We start from the raw sequence: 20,870 nt of genomic DNA, 5'->3' as shown, positions 1-20,870 counted from the left end.
GCTCTTGGAGGCCATGGCAAGGGCTCTGGCTTTTACCCTGGGTAAGAATGGAATCCATTGGAGGGTACAATGTCCAGTATTAACAAAACTATGGAGAAGACAGCAGTCCCTCATATTTCTGCTACTGGGAAGATAATTTGATATAACCTTCCTGAGAATAATTGGTAGCATGTATCAAAGGCATGAAAAATGGGCTCATCTCTTACCTCTAAAATTTTACCTTAAAGTTTTTATTCTATAGAATATTCAGGTGCATGCAGAGAATTATGTGTAGCTATATTGTCACAGTATGGTTTATAATATTAAAAAACTAAAAATAATCTAAATATCCAAAAGGAGATGAGTTAAACAAAAGGTTTAATTAATGAAATGATGTGCAATTATTTGTTCATGTTCTGGACATTCAAAGCCATGGGAAAATGTTAACCACTTATTGTTGAGTATAACAAAGTTTCATATGATATGATCTCAGTTGTACTTAAAATGTGTGTATATGTTTCAAATATAAATATATGTATAATGGGTGATTTTTTTGTATCTATTCCTTTCCCATTTTTCAAAATTTCTGTGATACACATTACACACACACACACACACACACACACACACACACACACAAAAAACCAACCATTTTTTGGTCAACATCTATAGGAAGCCTCCACCAATAAGCCCTAACAATTAATTACTCCCTCCTCCTTGCAGCTCCTCTACTTTCTTTTGTTGTCTTTACCATGTGTACTACTTCTTTAGTGTCAGTCTCCCTAAGTGACTGTTTATATGTCTTTTATATGTCTTACAGCTCTGTATCTTTGGTGTCTAAAGTAATGCCCAGCATACTGTGGTGCTCAGTGTCTGTTGGATTGAACTAAATTCCAAAGTACAAGACATTTAATTCACAATTATCTTTCATAACCATGAGATTATTCAAAACAAGCATGCCCAGGGTTTTGAACATGACTTTAGTACCACAGAGTGCATAAATCACACATATGATAGCTGATACATTGTGACACATTAACAAATTCAAATTTGCTAGCCCAGTGCAGTGTAAATAATCAATGCTCAATAGATAACTTGAGTATGGTTGACTAATTTGAGGTTTTAAAAGGTGTCCTACTTGGGGTGCCTGGGTGGCTCAGTCTGAGCATCTGACTCTTGATTTCAGCTCAGGTCATGATCTCACAGTTCCTGAGATCAAGCCCTGCTTGGGATTCTGTCTCCCTCTCTCTCTGCCCCTACCCCACTTGCTCTCTATCTCTCAAAAATTAGTAAAAGATAAACTTTAAAAAAAAGTGTGTTAATAAAAAAGAAAAAAAAGAAAATAGAAATCTTTTGAGGTGCCTGGGTGGCTCAGTCAGTTAAGCATCTGACTCTTGATCTTGGCTCAGGTTATGATCTCATGGTTTGTGAGTTCAAGCCCCACATCAGGCTCTGCACTGACAGTGTGGAGCCTGCTTGGAATTCTCTCTCTCCTCTCTCTGACTCTCCTTTGCTTGCTCTCTCTCTCTCTCTCAAAATAAACAAGTAAACTTAAAAAAAATGAAAATAGAAATCTTTTGACATAACATTGTTAGAAGACATGACCATAATGAATTGTAATACATTCATTCATTCAAAGAATGTTTATTGAATGCCAGCCATGTTTAGCAAAACTGCTTTCCAATTTGATCCAAATAATGAAACTATGCTATATCATAATATCCAAGCACTCAGAAAACAAGGGAAATTTTCCCAAATCCATAAGAGAGTTAGATGTTCTCTCCCCTGTGCTATTTTGTTTCCACCTCTGTCATAGTGTTTATCCTACTGAGTCATAATTTATCACTCTATGTATGCCTGGCTTTCCCACTAGATTATGAGCCCTGACTGAATCTATTATCCCAATCACCTAACAGGTAGAATGTACTCAAGGATACAGAATGAAGGAATGAATAAACACTCATTTAAATTCCCTGCATCAAGATATAACTCAAAAATATATTTAGTAACAGACACCAGATAAAATACCAATGCATTACCTTTCGCGGTTCACACTCTTACCACCACTAACATTCTGCTCCACCATGTTTGGAAAGCTGATGTTTGTCACTTTGAAAGGAAAGAGAGCATGTTTTTCTCGAAGTTTCTTGTGTGTTATCATCTCTGTAAAATGAATGAAACCAATTTTCCTTTCAACTTTAAATAGGTGGTTTTGTACTTAACTAATTTTTAAAACTCATTATTTTACCCGGGAAAATTTATATATAAGATACATTTCTTATCTTAAATTATTGTCCCTTGCCCTAGTGTGATTCAAACAAATATTTTTTTGTATATTTATTACGTGCAAGACACTGGCTAGTCACTTTAGAAAATACAAGAGGCAAGTCTTTGCCCTTCAAGATCTTTCAAAAGATATACAGAAAGTTCTCAACTTAATAATGGTTTGACTTATGATTTGTGACTTTGGCTTTTGATGGTGTAAAGTGATGTGCATGCAGTACAAACTGCACTTTGAATTTTGAATTGTGATCTTTCCCTGGACTAGTGATATGTGACACAACATTCCCTTGGGGATGCTGGGCGGCCCAGCAAGCTGCAGCAGGCAGCCAGCCACAGTTAGGAGAGTAAACAAGTGATACACTTCCAGCTATTCTGTACCCATGCAACCAGTCTGTTTTTCACTTCCAGGAGTCAATAAGTTACATAAGATATTCAATACTTTATTATAAAATAGGCTTTGTGTTAGGTGATTTTGTCCAACTATAGGCTAATGTAGGCTAGATGACACATTTCAGACGGGCTAGCTATAATGTTCAGTAGGTTAGATATATTAAACACATTGTCAGCTTATGATAGTTTCAACTTATAATGGGTTAACCTGAACATAACCCCATCGTTAAATTGGGGAAGATCTATAGTTGTAGAGAAAAATAAGATATAGACAAAAACCCCAAGAGCTCTCATCGTGGAGGTCTTATTACGTGCCTACAATGCTAAGTCGCTTTGCATACATTGCATAAATAGCAACTCAGGACAATGATGAAAAACGTCTACATTCCAATTGATGGTGCTATCTTTAAGGTCTGCCATGTTTAGAGATGAAAGAAGACACTTCAGAATCCAGTGATGAGAGAAGTGTTCATGGAGTAAGTGCGATGTAAAAATGATGCTAAGAGGTAAGTAGGATTGGGCTAGACTGTAAGAAAAGGAAGGACATTCTAGGCAAGAGAAAAAGAATGAACAAAAACATGAAGTCAGGGAAGGACAAGATGTGTTAGAAGGACATAAATAGACAATTTTGCTCAGAGAAGGAATCTATAGGAAACAGTGACAGATGAGGTTACAGACACAAAAGCATGTGAATATTAGGCTAACAGTTTACATGTAACCCTGTAGGCCACATGTTGCAAAAACAATATCCACAAGCCAATGTTTACCCACTGACATGGGGTTTTTTTTGGCTCCATCAGCATTTTTTGCTTCAATGTCAATTAGTGTGTTGCCTACAAAGCAATAATCTCCTAAAGGAAGTTTCCAAAGGGTGGCATGGCAACCCCTAAGGATCCCTAGGATCCTTTCTAAAAGTCTTTGAAGTCCTGGGATTTTCTTCATATGCTTCAACCAACACAAACATATCATAACAGATTAAATGAAGACACAGATATGAAAATCCAGCCACCTTATATTAAGCCAAGTATCAAAGATGCAAAACTTCCATTCTCCATTTTTCATAAAAATTATTATTTATGCTAACATGTCACCCTATCATGTTAAATGCAACCCACTTCATGCATTTACATTATCTGACTGGACCCTGTAGGCATATGAATTTTGACCTCTTTAAGTAATGGGGAACCAGCAAAGAGATCATAGTCTAAAAGCCTGAGAGTCAAAAAGTGGTTAAGATGAGATACAAGATTCCAGGAATAGAAGATATATGTTAGAAAGAAGAATACAGTAATTATTCATGATTCTAACTTTATTTATTTTGAGCATAGAAGTCACTAAGCAATATGGCTGGGCTACCATCAATATGGTAGCAATATTGGCCTACCTCTGACGCCTTCTTTGCTTGGATGGTCTTTTAATTTGCACTCCTCTTGTCCATTCATTTCATTTTCATCTTCCTCTACAATGGTCTCCATAGGTGGTTTTTTGTCCAACTTCTTGATCTCAATCCTAGAAACAAGCCACGATGTTTACTGCACTGGGCCTGAATAGGTGAATGTGTGAACTCTCAATCCTTAGAAGCAACCCAGCTAGCTATCTGGTTCTGAAATACACCCACTTCTCTCAAGGGGGCAAGTGCTTTGATTTACTGAGGCTCTCTTTCAGGCTAAGTTTGGGAGCCAACCAAGACCTTCCCTCTCAGTACTGAGGCCTCAAAAGCAGCTCTTATCAAGATAAATTGAGGGATTTAAGCTTTGGGTTTGGTCTCAGTTTGAACCCGGCTGTCTTTTCTAGTTCTGTAACCAGATGCATAGAGGTGACAGTGAAAGGTGGCTGTTGGATGACTTAAAGGCAAAGATTCACAGCCTGGTAGGCAGAGACCGAAATATGCCCAGAAATAACCACTCCTCCCCTCCTTCTTTCTCCTCCCCACAGCTCCATCCTTTCCCCAGGCAAAAGTGAGGGACTTGCAAAAGCACAATGGGGGAATGGATGTGTTCAGCTGGTGTATGTAGTTGTAGGTTTTCTGTGGTCTCAAGTATGGAGTGCTGCATTAGAGGTGTAAGCAGGAGAGAGGGCAGTGGGGGAGGAGTGGTACTTCCAGTAAATTCAGGGACCAAACTTCACATGAATAAAACATCTACAACTATTTTGAGTATTTGAGTTCTCCGGTCCATCTCTAGGCTCTCTAGTTAACAGGAGCTTCCATCTCTGTTCTTGACCCATTGCAATTATTTCCCTCCTGGAATGCTTCAGCCAAAATATGTCCAAGGGGGCAGCCAAATTTGCCTTCCAAAATACAATCACAATAAAATTATTTTGAATCCATTGATTTATTTTTAATGAGTAAGGCAACATGGTACAATGGAAAGAATAGTGGAACAGTCAGGAGCCGTGGTTTTATTTCTAGCTTGGCCACTCAGTTGTTTGTCCATTTCATCCACAATATTAAGGGTCTAGACTAACTAATCTCTAATGTTTATTCTGACCCTCACACTGATTTTGAGGTATGTCATACAGTCCTTCCTAGAGGGGGTTGTTCCAAACCAACTAACACAGGAGGATGTCACAGATTTAAAAACCATGAGAAAATAATACTCTGGGAAGCTGGTTGTTATTCCCCCAACTTCCTCCACCTGAAAAGCGTAATAGTTAATGGCATAGCAATTAAGATTAAGAACATGATTAAGGGTACACAATGAGTGAGTGACAGCTAAACTGGGGGAAAAAAAACCAAGTCTCCTGACTCCTATTCCAGTGCTCTTTTTTAAAAAATTTTTTAAATGTTTATTTATTTTTGAGAGAGAGAGACAGACCATGAGTAGGGCAAGGGCAGAGAGAGAGGCAGACACAGAATCCAAAGCAGGCTCCAGGTTCCATGCTGTCAGCACAGAGCCCGATGCAGGGCTCAAACCCACAAACCACGAGATCATGACCTGAGCCAAAGTTGGACACTCAACTGACTGAGCCACCCAGGCGCCCCCTATTCCAGTGTTCTTAATACTGCACCATGTTGTTTCACTTATTAAAAGAAAAAAAAATTAAAATTACAATTTTGCACCTCTATAAAATGGATAAAATTAAATACACATCTAAAATAGCTAAACTGAAAATTAAGTGCAATAATATTGAGAAAGTGCTTAATAGCATCTGACATCTACAGTAGTAAGTATTCCATAGATGACAATTATTATTATTATTATTATTATTATTATCATCAGTATCATTATTATAATCATTGTCAGCAGCCACCAGTAAAACCCACTGCACTCTTGGGATAAAGTTGTTCCTTTATTCTACCTTATCTCTCTAACCACTTGAGTGGTAAGAATCAGAGCTCAGACAGGTGAGCTAGACTGCAGAAAGAGAAAGCTAGTTCAGAGGAAATGATGGAAGGTAGAGGAAAGCCCAGAAGATGAGAAGAATTGCACTAATATTGCAGGGACTAAAATTGATGGGAGGTAGTATCAGAGTTTCTAGGGAGCTAAGAGTAGTTTTAAAAATGAATAGTCTAGATGGACCTAGAGGGTATAATGTTAAATTAAATAAGCCAGACAGACAAAGATAAACACCATATCATTTCACTCATATGTGGAACTTAAGAAACAAGACAAATAACAAAAGAAAAGAAGAGTCAAACAAAAAAGCAGATTCTTAAATACAGAGAACAAACTGGTGGTTTCCAGAGGGGAGGTGGGTGAAGGGTGGGTGAAATAAAGGGGATTAAGAGTACATTTATCATGATAAGTATCAAGTAATGTATAGAGTTGTTGAATTATCATAAATAAAAATAGTCTAACTGGCCATTGCTTTCTAACTTAACTACGGAAAGTGTATGCAACAAATCCTTCTTTGCTGGAACACTGAAAGAGAGAGAACACTAAAAGGAGCATGAGCCAGAAAAGATGAGAAACACTACCCAATCACATTAATAAATCAACAAGGATTGCTGTGCCTGGAGGAACCTGTGGAGCAAAACACTGACCTTGGAAATGCACACCCACACTTGGATTGCTTCTCTGAACTCTCTCTGCTGGACAACACGGAGTCCACAGTGCCAGGCCTCTGGAGGACAGAGAAAGAGAAAGGTTATGCTTGGGGCAGTGGTCTATGACACATACAAATCAAAGCTATAGGCAGTCTCAGAGGCAAGGCTACCATGATACTCTCTATTGTTATTTCTTATTTATTTATTTATTTATTTATTTATTTATATTTTTTTAGTGCTTAAAGTCTAGAGCTTAAAATCCAAAGAGGAATTATCTCATTTATCACCCTGGATAGTCCCATACCAATTCCACTGATGCTGCCTTTTCTCAAACCATTTCCTCTTTGGAAATTACCTTCAGAGTTGATGGCTTCTTTTATACATCTTTAAAAGGAGAGCTGACTTATTTGAAACTATGAGGAAAATGAGCAAGGAAGCCAATTCCACTCTTGACCCAAATAATTCTAAGAGAAGGGTAAGAGAAGGGTAAGAGAAGGGCTTTGAAGTCACGTGGATTCATGTTCACATCCCCACACTGTTAAGTTATGTAACCTTAAACCCTGAGTATGTGGGGATAACAGGATCTAATTCATAGAATTTTTATGAGGTACTGTATGTAAGTGGCTGGCACATAATAAACACTCAACAAATAGCAGCTATTATAACTATTATCACATTTTACAGTAATGACATTATTACATTATACTAGTATAGAAATCCAAAATTATTTTTGGAATGATATGGTTTACAAAAGGCTTTGAAGGGAATTTGCAAAAAGAAGTTTTAAATATGGTTCCAGCAAAAGCAGCATCATTGAAATAAACCTACAGCTTCCCAAGAGAACTACTCTGCAGAACAACACTCAGGTTTAAGTTATGGGACATTTGGGGGAAAAGAATCACTCTCACCACTTTATAGCAATTTCCCAAAATGTGATTTTTAAAAAAATTTTTTTTTTTACATTTTATTTATTTTTGATAGAGAGAGACAGAGCACAAGTGGGGGAGGGGCAGAGAGAGAGGGAGACACAGAATCCGAAGCAGGCTCCAGGATCTCAGCTGTCAGCACAGAGCACGACGAGGGGCTCGAACTCACAAACCGCAAAATCATGACCTGAGCCCAAGTCAGACACTTAACCAACTGAGCCACCCAGGCATCCCCCCAAAATGTGATTTTTGCTGTTAACAAGCCTTGGATTAACCAAAAGTTCCACGATTCATGATTCAGGCAGTTAAAGCAGACTTCTCAGATCCTTTAACATGCCAGTGTGTTTTGTGCTTCTGTCCAGGAGGGTGATATATGCAGCAGCCCTCCATCTGCTTTGGTCTCCAGATCCTTTTTTCATAGAGTATCTCTCGGGATGACTACTTCTGGAAAATGCTCCTTCAAAGTTATGTCTTAGAGTGCAGCAGGCTGTCCTCTCTTATGACCATGTTATTAAAGCTACAAAGTTCTGTAGAATCCCTGAAGATTAGAGATGGGCCAGCACTTTGGCCTTGCTTCTGCTGTATTTTCATGGAAACGGGAGGGTGATAGCTGCGTGTTTCCACTTTACATACACAGGGTTAGTGCCTATCTTTAAAATCCTACATGAAGCCAGATTGTGCAGAAAACACCAAGAGCTTCATTATGCACAACTCTTAAATCCCCATCCCAGAGCTCCATGAAAGAGGAAATTAGAGAGTAGAGAGTAGAATTAGACCGTATTTATAGACTTTCATTTTATAGCCTTTCACTTAAAAATCAGGCTTTTGCTCTATAGGACCCAGGATTTTATAACATTCTATGATAATATAATTCATTTGTACCAATTTTCTTCATTCTTAAGGCACACTAAGCATTCAGTTAGTCCTGGTGATTAACTGTTTCACTACCTCCTTAAACTCTGCTATGTCCAAGTTAGCATGAAGGTCATACCAGCTACTGAATAGTTAATAATGATGGGGTCAATTGTGAAATTTCTTCCACAGTATGGCAAATTAAAAGCTAAAGATACATTTCCATGACTCGATTTATTGTAGTCATTAAAATAAAATACCATAAGGACACCTAGGTGGCTCAGTCGGTTAAGCATCTAACTCTTGATCTTGTCTCACAGTTAATGAGATCAAACCCTACCCCGGGCTCCATGCTGAGCATGGAGTCTGCTTGGGATTCTCTCTCTCATGGTCTCTGCCCCTCCGTTGTTTGCGCACTCTAAATAAATAAATAAATAAATAAATAAATAAATGCTACAACCAGCCAAAAAAAAAAAAAAAAAAGAGCCATTAGGAAGTCTGGTTCTACCACTTATTAGCACTCTGATTTCAGGCTTCCCACGTAATCTCTCTGAACCTCCATTTTTCTCATTTGTAAAATCAGGATGATAATAATGCCAGTTTTATAATGTTTTCCAACTCAAATGAAATAATAGATATGGAAGAATTTTTAAACACTATATGGTACTATAAAGTATTCAGAATTATGAACGCTTTTATTACTATTTATATTTTTCACTTGGCATTGACTCGAAACTTAAAGTTTCTTTGCCCTTCTAACCTTTTTGTTAAAGAGTTAACCATCTATAAAAAAGCATTTTTTTGCACTTGGGGTAAGTGCCATTTAAAATACATCAACCCAGGGCGCCTGGGTGGCTCAGTTGGTTAAGTGTCTGACTCTTGATTTCAACTCAGGTTACGATCGCATAGTTCCTGAGATTGAGCCCCACATCAGGCTGCATGCTGACAGTGTGGAGCCTACTTGGGATTTTCTCTCGCCCTCTCTCTCTGTCCCCCCAACTTGCTTGCCCACGCTCTCTCTCTCAAAATAAATAAACATTTAAAAATAATAATAAATAAAATGTCAACCTGAATTTTTCTTAATAATGACACACAGGTAATTCAAAGTTTTGATTGGGAGAGGGGTGTGGAGAAGGAAAACATTAACTTACATTTGTGAGGGCTTCAGCCAAAGCCCCAGTTCCATCCATTTTACAAAGGAAATCCTTATAAAATCTCATCTTCACTTTGCCGCCTTTAATCATGAGGATCCCGATTCCTTTGAAAGTAAACTCCACATTTGGTTTGATGGAAATGGATCGTGATAAAAAAAGCAAAGTTTCTTTCACACAGCTTTCCACTGTATCCCTGCTAAATGGACCCTGCAGGGATATTGTGACAAAATTAAGTGGAATAACTGGAATATCACCTAGAGGAGAAAGACAGGGTGGGAGAAAGGAAGTGTAAATTACAACAAGGTCATGTCATATACACTCACAAATAATTATCTGATTCTTAATACTCAAAAATAGAATTGTCCATGTTAAGTCCTTAGTTGTACCCTAACAGTAGACAGTAATCAGTACAATTTTCCTTAAAAGTATATATTTTGCTCACAATAAGAACAATTAGGTTTCTAAGCAAATTCCAGACAAGCTTTTGATTTTCCCTTGGAGACAATGTAATAACTAACTGCATTTCTTCATCAGAGGGTTTTCTGAAGTTTTCAGCCCTCTTATCTCTCAGGACATACTGTAGCAATACACTTGTCTGTCTCCTCCAATTATCACATCATTTTTAAATGTTTATAAATATCCATAAATGTCAAGTGTTTTGAAAAGATAGTTCAGTAGATGTTACCTTCAAATGAAAGTGTCTTATCGGAGGGTATCAGACTGGATAACTTGCTTTTTCTCCCTAATGAATCCCTAAATGACATTGCAAAGGAATATGGTATATCTAGCATAAAAATAAGATAGGGTCTATTCCACAAGAACAGATCACCAGTCAAAAAAGGGGATAAATAACAAAGGCGATCAAGATAATAAATCCGAAAAGAGGCAGCAACAAGATCCACTAATAGAGGAACAGGATAGAAAGAAGAACATTCTAAACATTCATTGAGCAAGCATTAATTTATAGCTTTCCAAGTGCCCAATGGTGCTGGATGATGAAGATTAATATCTGCAAAACACAAGCTTCCCTATATCAGCCATGGTCTTCTGTACAATTTGATGGTGATTCTATACCACCTCCCTCCATTTTTTTAATGAAGTTCTTAAAAGAAAATGCTATATTGCCTGCCTATGGATTGTTCCCTCCCATTTATCCAATGTCTCTCTTCAATCTGTCTTCTAGCCCACTTACTTCAGTAGGGACACTATCATCTCATAATGGACAAGCCAATGGATACATTGCAAATCTTAATCTCATGACCTCTCTGTAACCTCCATTGACCGTGCCCTCTCTATGCTCTTGTATCCATGGCACCACTCTTGGTTCTCCAATTTCCTCTTTTTTGGTCTCCTTTGCTGATTTCCTTCCTCATCTACTTCTGATAAGATGGTGTTTTGTTGTGCTGTTTTCTGTTGTTGTTGTTTTTAAACAAGACTTTGTCCTTGTCTGTCTCCTTCTCTTACTTTATATCTTCTCCTAGGTAAATTTTTCCAAATCCTGACCTCTAGTCTCCATCCCTCACCTGAGCTCTGGAACTACCTCCACCTACGTATCCCTACAGGAATTTCAAATTTAACATGTCCAAAAGCTAACTCATTACTTTATCTACCACCCCAACCTGCCTTCCCCCTTGCTTCCCTAAGGTGTTAATGACAAAAACGTACATCTATTTTCCAATAAATCGGAGTCATGCTACGTACCTTCCTTCTTCTTGCTACCCACCAGTCTCAACTGGCAGCCAAATCCCATCAGTTCTCCATAGGAAATATCTCACAAATAGATTCCTTCATCTTCCTCCTGATTGCCACTGCAATCAGGCTCCTACCATATTTCATCAAACTGCTATAATTAAAAGAACTATCCTCCTAAATTAAAAACTGGACTAGTACATACAGTTCCTTGCTCAAAAACTTTCAATGGCTCCCCACTGCCTATAGGATGAATCCCAAAGTCCTTATCATACTGCCTATAGCCCCTTACAACTTAGTTGCTTCCAACCACTTTTGTCTTAATTCCCTCCAATTGCCTCCACAATCATATGCCTTGGCCACAGAGAAATACCTTATTCTTATTCTTGAATTATTCTCATTGTTCCTGAAATATCTCCCACAGCTTCTATGCCAGCAAAGCCCTATCATTCTTTAAGACCTCCTGGTATATGTCATCTTCCTAAGCCTCCCTGAGCAAAGTTAAGCATGCTCTCCTCTGGGCTCCCCTACATTCAATCTAGTTCTGACCAATGTTGCTTTCACAGCATTTAATCAGGTTGCAATATTTGCTTATATATTTATCTCCCATGCTAAATTTTGAGCTCTTCAAAGCAAGGACCATGTCTTGATAATCTTTAAGAACCAATGTATAATGTTTAATTAATTACCTACTTAATTAATGATGAAGACCCATAACCCCAAAGCTAAACTAGAGACAGAATTGTTCTTGTGAATTAATTCAATCATATATATTTAATTCTGAAATTTCTTCAGCCTTGTAAAAAAATTAATTATAGATCTAAGCTACTTTTTTTGGACTATACTATGAGATCCAAGATGTTTTTGTTAAAAAAAACAAGTTGGCTTTATTTTCACTTTAATTGGTAGGTTTTTGATGAATTGGGGTATTCTATGCCTTCTGTCATAAAATTCTAGGTAAAGATGGCTGAAAAGTCCATCAAATCTACCATAAAGATCATATGCATAATGAATTCTAAGTATAACTTGTTGGTATTTGGTTTCCCAATATTTCATTTTTTGGTGGTAAGTTACGCTGAAAATTAACTTTCAGGGAAGTTACCATAAAGGCCAGTTTTAGCCTTTTCACCTGCTGACATTTGGGGTGGACTGCTTCTATCCACGTAGGAGTGCAATGCAAGAGGGGATGATAAGGAAGGTTAAAATGAATACAGCCCAGAAATCAGGAAGGACGTCCCCAAAGGCCTCTAAGTAACCAGGGGAGGTGTCACCAAGTCTACACACCAAAGCTGGAAGGTAAGTAAGCATCCTCTGTCAGGCACCATGTCCCTTTAGCTTATCACTATATCTCAAGTGCCTGGAACAAGGCCTAACACATAGTTGGCTCTCAGTAAATATTTGTGGAAAGAGGGAAGAAAGGAAGGGAGGCAGAAGGAAGGGAAGGGGAAGGAGGAAGGGAGAAAACAAGGGAGGAAGATTTTAGGGTGTGAGAGGTATATAAGGTATTCATTAAGTCTTTATGGAATCATTAGCCTCACTTCTAAGTTTTAATAATGTACATTATATATGATAGAACACAGTTAGTGATCTTTTTCATAGCTAATATGGACTGTAATTCTAATTACAGTCCCTAATTAACTTTTTCTCTATAACCACTTTTAATTTCTGAGAGTCTAAAAAAATGAACAAAGGCTGTATAACTCTGTAATGTGGCATGTAAATGTGCCTTGATATCACATCAAGTCTTCCCATGCCTGCCTCTTAAGCTACTGAGGTTTAAAATGTCCTGCAGGAAGACTGTCTATCATTTCCCACCTTGGCCCTTCCCTCTTCCAAAGGTACCAGGTGAAAAGTGAGCTGAAATCACAAACTGATAAAGCAGCAACTGAACAAACTTTGCCCTTCCATTTTCATTCCCAGGCCAGTAACTTTCTGAGAATGTCTTAAATATTGAAAAGATTTACCAGGAATGTATGTTTTGTTTTGTTTGAGTTCATGGATCCGTACTAACTTCTCTGCCATGATAAATATGGGTCTCTGAATCAGAATAAACTTGTTGTTTCCCACGTCAATTTTTTGTCTCGTGAAAGTAAAAGTTCCAAGCCCTGGAATCTGAACACCCTGAAAGAAAAAGGAAGGGGGAAAAAAAAGAGCAACAATCAGAAATCACTGAAGAGGTAAGGAAAAATAACCCTTAGTACCGCTATTCAAAAAAACCCATGAAAACAATTAAGCCTTAAATATTCAATGATTTCTAAACTCTCTTCCAGCTATAGTATGTCATGATTCTAAGTTCTCATGTAAGTATAAAATGTAATATATTGATCTACAATGCTTCTGACATCAGATCCTGCATCTCGATTACCATTCAAAGGCTGTGAGGACTAAGATAATTTGTATGGATGCCATTGCTACTTTTAATCTATATTTAAGATTCCTCTTATCCTAAATCGTGGGAAATTCTGAATTTTAATCATTTACCATTAGAAAGAAGGAATTTAAAAAGCTGTAAGAATCTCTGCTTTCTCATTCCTTCTTTTAGGTTTTGTCTCTCACTTAAAACCAGACAATCCAGCATCCAAGGCATCTGCTGCAGTGTAGTGATCTTGGCTGAGGGGTAGAAGCCAATGCTTTTGGCTCTCAAACTAGGCCTCTGTCTCCCTGGAAATATCACACCTCAAGGGTTACAAACTCAAATGCCTACAGGCACCACCCACGAAAGAACGCAAGGGAATGAAGGTAGCCAGCCAGAGAGTGCAGTGGCTAGAAAGTACAAACCCCATCCAAAGGGAAGAGCTCATTGTTGGCTCCAGCCAAGTGTCATCATGCAGGAATGGAAAACTGGTGTTGTTAAATCTGCTGATTTTTCAAGAAAAGAGAAACAAGTCCAAAACTTTATATAAACTCTCCAAATTTTAGGTTGGTGATGACTACTTCAAATTATCAGACCAAACAAGATAAGTTTGAAGGACGAATTCAGCCCATGGGTTGTCATAATGGGACCTGTGAGTAGGATATAAAAATTTCACAATTTCCCAGCTCCCTCCAAACTCCCCAAATCTCTGTCCAGTTCCATGGCATCCAAACTGAAGTCTGGGCAAAGTTTCTCATTTTTGGCAAGATGAGTTCAATCCCAGATTGTCTTCTTGTATTTCAGTTAAAACCCATTCCCTGCAAAGAGGCATGGCAGGAAGCATTACATCCTTCTATAGCAATGCCAGAAACTATCAGGTCACAGATCAACAGAATTCATCTAGTTCCTCTACATACATCCAGACTGGTCAGTGATCTGCTTGGTATCACTAGAGAGAACTTTTACAAATTCATTACCTAAGAATAAAATCCATGTTTGTTAAATCTACTATCTGTAAGTCATAGTGTGAGCATCATAAAATCACAGGACTGAAAGTCAAATTGAATAGCTCTAAAATCTGTTATTTTGTTCCCAGCAAAATTATACAAGACCAAGGAAGAAAGATCCTTTGGACTCTTGCATTAAACTTAAAGTATAAATCTTGCCTTTTGTAGGGATAGCTGTTGTTGCACAAATTCTGACACATTCCCCCAGATAGCAGAGACTTCTGAAATTCAAAGGAAATAAAAAATAATTGATGTAAGCACTCATGTGATAGTATCTAGTGCTAATAAATAAAAAAGTAAATGTGAACTGCAGAATCAAACAATAGTAATTCCTAATTAATTTAGAATTAACAGAAAATAAGTTCATTCCCAAAAGTTAATTTTCCTAGTAACTAAAGCTTACCATTTTACATTCCAAAAATGTGCTTAAAAATAACAATAACAATAAATTTTTAAATACAGTCTTTCTAGGATAAAGAGAACTCTGTCGCACATTTCCTTTTATTCTTTATAGAAGTGGGACAGAGTTCCTTTTATCCTATAAATAGAGTTAATCAAGTATAATCTAGTCTTTTCTTTTTTTTAGTTCTTTAGATTCTAGTTAGTTAACATAAAGTGTAATATTAGTCTCTGTTGTATAATTTAGTGACTCAACACTTCCATACAACACCTGATGCTCATTACAACTGAGCTCCTTAATCTCTATCACGTATTTAACCCTACCCCTTTTTTCTTAATGACCAATTCAAAAAGTATTTATTGAGTGTCTACTCTGTGCCCTCTGAAACATAAAACTTTATTCTTTTTTATTTTATTTTATTTAATGTTTATATATTTTTGAGAGAGAGAGAGAGAGAGACAGAGCATGAGCAGGGGAGGGGCAGAGAGAGGGGGAGACACAGAATCCAAAGCAGGCTCCAGGCTCTGAGCTGTCAGCACAGAGTCTAACATGGCACTTAAACTCTGGAACCAAACTATGAGATCATGACCTGAGCCAAAGTCAGACACTCAATCAACTGAGCCACCCAGGCCCCATATTTTATTTTAAATGTTTATTTATTTTGAGAGAGAGCACACATGTGAGTGGGGGAGGGGCAGATGAGGGGCAGTGGAGGGGGAGAGAGAGAGAGAGAGAGAGAGAGCGAGAATCCCAAGCAGGCTCCACATTCAGCATGTAGCCTGACACAGGGCTCAATCCCACAACCAGTCACAGACTGACCTGAAACCAAGAGTGGGTTGCCCAACCAACTGAGCCACCCAGACACCCCTAAACCTTCATTCTTATGACATTCTTTAACACAAAAGTAAAGCCAAGCACCATTAAGGCATAAAAGGCTGCTGTCTGGGCATTAAGTGTCTCTGTACTTCTTTCATTGCTTAATTCTTTGTTGGGGGCGGTGGGGGGGTGGTCTTTATAGAGATTGTGTGTGTGTGTGTGTGTGTGTGTGTGTGTGTGTCATCTTTCTCCACAACTCTGCCCAGATGATAACTCCATGACAGCAGAGACCTAAGTTGCTTTGTGCACTGAATCTTTGTGTACTATCAACCTTGAGTAGCATGTAGTAGTCTTTGATATTCTTTAAATGCCTTAGCCCATATAACATTATTACTAAACCCATAAAACAATATATTCTTTTTAAATTGAGATTCAGTTTGGCACATAATAATAGTGTCAGGTGTACAACATAATGATTTTATATTTGTATATATTGCAAAATGATCACCATATTTTTGCTTAAATCTTGACTTGCTTTTCATTCTCATTTGTTACTGTTAGACTACCAGCTGTCACGTCTCTCTACTGCTAGTGCTCTGCAGACCTGATCCTAATTTACTGCTTCTGATCTGCTTTGTTTTTGCTTTCAACAAATATACTAATATTATATCTAAAGTAATATTTTTAAAGTTTATTTATTTTGAAAGAGAGAGAGGCAGAGAGAGAGAATCCCAAGCAGGCTCCACACTGTCAGTGCAGAGCCCAACACAAGGCTTGATCTCACAAACTGTGAGATCATGACCTGAGCTGAGATCAAGAGTTGGTCACTTAACCAAGTGAGCCACCCAGGCGGCCCTAAAATAATAATTCTTGACAACAGACCTTTGGGTAGGGACCCAAGGGGCTTAATTTGAATCAGTGCATAGACTTCTTACTATCTGTTTTGAATGATCAGAGAGGGGTCTTCTATGTTTTTCTTGTTCTGAGCTGTTTTCCAAAAAGGAACTGTGGTAGAAAAATAAGTAGTTGCCAATAACTAGGGTTAAATACATGATATGAAGGGATACTCTAGGTATAACTAATATTTAGAAGTACTGAAAATTAAGTCTGTGTTGACATCTCCACTCCAAACCTAATTATGTGTATTAAAGATACTTTCCAATGAACTCTGTGCAAATCCAGAGTGTTATGTTTTAGTTTTCAGAATAAAAGATCAATAACAGGGTGCTTAGGTGGCTCAGTCAGTTAAGCATTCGACTCTTGATCTCAGCTCAGGTCTTGATCTCAGGGTCATGAGTTCAAGCCTCACCTTGGGCTTCCAGTGTGGAGCCTACTTTAAAAAAGAAAAAATCAAGAACAGTGACATTTACCAGGTTGCCACTTTGGGATATGGATGCAGTTGGTGGCAAAAGACTAGTTCTTTCCCCACTTTGGAAATTGCTTGATTTATTGGTATAACTTTTATTTCTAATGGTTTAAACTACTACCTAAAGCAGGGAAATTGTACTTTTAATTACAGCATGTCACGGTTATAAATATTTTTATTACTATGCCAGGGGAGGAGTAGTTTGGGCAATGAGAAGTAGCAGTGAATGATTCTCATGGGTATCTGGGAACAAGTTGGGTGATGGAAATTCACTCACCCACCAAGGAAACTAGGGCTACATGCTACAGTGAGCCAGGTGAAAAGATCCTACCCTTCACTCTAAATCACAGATACACAGTTTATTATAACCAAGTCTTTCCTCTACTCTGCTCCATCCTACTGTATTCCCCATTCCTCTCCACCACCATAGACAAAAGAATTCTACTTCTGGCTGCTAAGAACTAAGAAGGTCTTTCAACCAATACCAATTATATACTGAATTAAATTTTTCATCATGAACAAAAATGTCATTAATTTGCTAATAATACAGAATCTCCATATCCAGATTTACATGGAGACCTTTCAAAACTATGAAGTCAAAACTGTTAAGTCTTTTACCCAGGCTCACAATATGCAGCTCAAATTTCAGGAAAACAATCTATACCAAGTGGAAATGATTTAATTAGAGCCAGGAGAAACTATATAGCTTGCAACCAAACCCTAATGAAAAGACTTGACTGAGCCTAGCTGGAAATTTGAGGATCATCTTTCTTCATTTGAATGATATATTCAAGACTGCCATGTTGTTTTATTCTATAGAATCTAATGGGAAAAATTATATAAAAGCAGGGTTTATTATTCTAAACTGAGATTTGCTATTTTTTTAATGTTTATTTTTGAGAGAGACAGAGCAAAGCAGGGGAGGAGCAGAGAGAGAGGAAGACACAGGATCCAAAGCAAGTTCCAAGCTCTGAGCTGTCAGCACAGAACAGATGTGGGGCTCGAACCTATGAACTGCAAGATCATGACCTGAGCTGAAGTTGGACGCTTAATCAACTGAGCCACCCAGGCACCCTGAGAGATTTGCTGTTTCTTACTGAAGAAAAAAGAAAATATGCACATCATTCCCTTTGGGAAGTTGTAGGTTCCTGCATTTCAATTGGAATAGATTTGAAAATTTTACAAACAATGATTTTTAACTTTGATTTTTTCTGACATCCCAAAGTCAGAGAGGATATCACTGAATTGTCAAACAAGAAGAATTTTAATCCAGTCTAAAAAGCGAATTAAAGATATGCTACTTTTATGTTTTAGAGAAAACTGGAGTTATTATTTATTTTAATCAAATATTGAAATACCTAGAATCATTATTATAAAGAAATAATCCCCAGACATACCTTCTATACTCAGTTCAACCATCATTTGACTTCAAATTCTAAACATTTTATGCATTCAAACCATATTTTCAAACACAGTGCCAGGTAGCAAGAATGCTACATTTTATATATGATTATTAGAAAGAAGTGTCCATTATGTAAATTGTAGAATAATATATGCTTGAAATAAATACTAATACCAAATATAAGAGATAAGCTCCCTTGACTTTATTAGACATCTTCCTTTTAAAAACAACACACACACATTTTTTAAAATGTTTATTTATTTTTGAGAGAGAGCATGAGTAGGGAGGGGCAGAGAGAGAGGGAGGCAGAGAATCCCAAGTAGGCTCCCCGCTGCCAGCACAGAGCCCAGTGTGGGCTCAAACTCATGAACCATGAGATCATGACCTGAGCCAAAATCAAAAGTCGGACACTTAGCCAACTGAGCAACCCAGGTGCCCCATAAGACATCTTTTAAAATTAAAATACTGGCATACAAAACAAAAAATTCAAGAGTGATTTGAACAAAGAAACATATTCCCAGAGCATAGGAGCATAGTTCAGTGGAAAGATCAGTGTGTTGCACTGAAGACATGCAGACTTCCTGCCTCTGCAGATTGCTAGCTATGTGGTCTTCAATAGTTTTGCCCGGTCACATCCACAAAACGATGACGGGACCTTCTAAGTACTATAACTACATAATACTAAACTTTGGAGAAACATATGAAAGCCACAGGACTTAATACATACAATGATGAAAAGTTAATTTATGGGCTTTACTGAGATTAGAAGTTTATCCTCATCTCCTTTACAAGGGATCATTTGTGAACATTAATAAGTAGTCACTTATTAGTTAATAGTGATTTTAATAATGACTTTAATAATGATAACATTAATAATGACTTCTGTTTCTGTCATTCAACCAGTAAAGCTCTTGCTGAGGTCACAAACAATCTCATCAATAAACTCAATAGATATGTTTAGCTTTCACCTCCCTGACCCTTTAGTCATATCTAACAGTGGTGACCACTCTCTCCTCCTTTAAGCACCTCTCTTATGGGCTTTTGTGACACTCCTCTCTCCTGGATTTTCTTCCTACCTCTCTAGCCACTTCTTCTCATTTTCCTCAACTCAGCCATTAAATGTTGGGATTTCCAAAGATATAGCCCTAGGCCTTCATTTTTCACTCCATATTCTGCTGCAGCCGTTACATCTGTGCCCAGGACTTTAATGACCACCAATATGCTGATGACTCCCACGTGTTTGTTTAGATCCCAGAAACCCTCCCCATTTTAAGGTTCTTGACCTGTGTATCCAACTGCCTATTTGGATACCTCACAGAGACACTTCACTTGCTCAAAATCAGGATCTTCTTTCCCTTAAATCTTGCCCTGTATCCAGGGATTCGATCTCAATGACTGCCACCTTCATCTATTCAGTTATATAAGCCAGGAACTCAGAACTCATCCTTGCGACTTCCTTTCTCTCTCACCCTCCATGCTCAGCCCACCACCACAATCTCTAAATAGCCTTTCAGTCTGTCTACATCTCTCCATTTTTACTGCTACCAATTTAGACCAAGCTACCATTCAGTCTCATTTAAGTTACTGTTATAGGTGTTCTTGACCCTCTAATTCATTCCCCACTTTGCAACCAGAGCAATCTTTTCAAAACACAAACGTGATCATGTCATTCAACTCCTCCTTTATCTCCATGCTAGAACACTTAATGGCTTTCCACAGGCTTAAAATCAAGGCCACTATCCTTAATATGATTTACAAAGCCCTGATCACCCGACTCCTCCCTTTCTGTCCAGTCTCCTTTAGAACACTCCGGCTTCTGCACTTACAGAGCAGCCGTATTGACTCTCTTTCAATTCCTCGGTCACACCATGCTGTCTCTCATCAATGTGCTCTTGTTATTCCCTCTGCCAAGAACTCTGTCACCTCCCCTCCACTCCCTATTCCACTGATCCATTTCACCTATTTAACTGCAACTCATTCTTCACATCTCAGCTCATGTCTTCTTTTCTTCAACAAATCTTGACACACATTCCCATCCTCAACCACAGTAAAAGTTCCCAGTGTACCATGCACCTCCTCCTCGGTAGCACTTACTAATTGAAATTATTATTTATTTCTGTGATTATTTGGTTAATGTATATCTCTTCCCAACTAGACTATGTAAATTCCAAGGTTTTTGCTCATCGTCAGTTCTCTAGTGTCTAACACAGTAGGTTCTCAAAATTACTTGAATGAATAAATTATATGTAAATTTGTAAATAAGGC

The 20,870-nt window shown here is 37.9% G+C and overlaps 1 protein-coding gene across 1 annotated transcript in view; it reads right to left on the bottom strand.

Moving 5' to 3' along the window:
* LOC132661181 (coiled-coil domain-containing protein 81) overlaps positions 1–20,870 on the bottom strand; it is a 37,766-nt gene that overhangs the window by 15,746 nt on the left and 1,150 nt on the right. Inside the window, exons 2-7 of the mRNA XM_060605415.3 lie at positions 14,781–14,842; positions 13,226–13,382; positions 9,570–9,826; positions 6,638–6,717; positions 4,037–4,161; positions 2,019–2,142 (exon numbers count right to left, since the gene is read on the bottom strand). Coding sequence (XP_060461398.2) covers positions 2,019–2,142; positions 4,037–4,161; positions 6,638–6,717; positions 9,570–9,826; positions 13,226–13,382; positions 14,781–14,842 — 805 coding nt within the window. The remainder of the gene's footprint in view (positions 1–2,018; positions 2,143–4,036; positions 4,162–6,637; positions 6,718–9,569; positions 9,827–13,225; positions 13,383–14,780; positions 14,843–20,870) is intronic.

Source organism: Panthera onca, chromosome D1 (genome assembly GCF_046562875.1).
Source record: "Panthera onca isolate mPanOnc1 chromosome D1, mPanOnc1 haplotype 2, whole genome shotgun sequence".
Taxonomy (NCBI): domain Eukaryota; kingdom Metazoa; phylum Chordata; class Mammalia; order Carnivora; family Felidae; genus Panthera; species Panthera onca.
The sequence above is the reverse complement of the archived record's forward strand: the minus strand, read 5'-3'. Positions and strand labels throughout refer to the sequence as shown.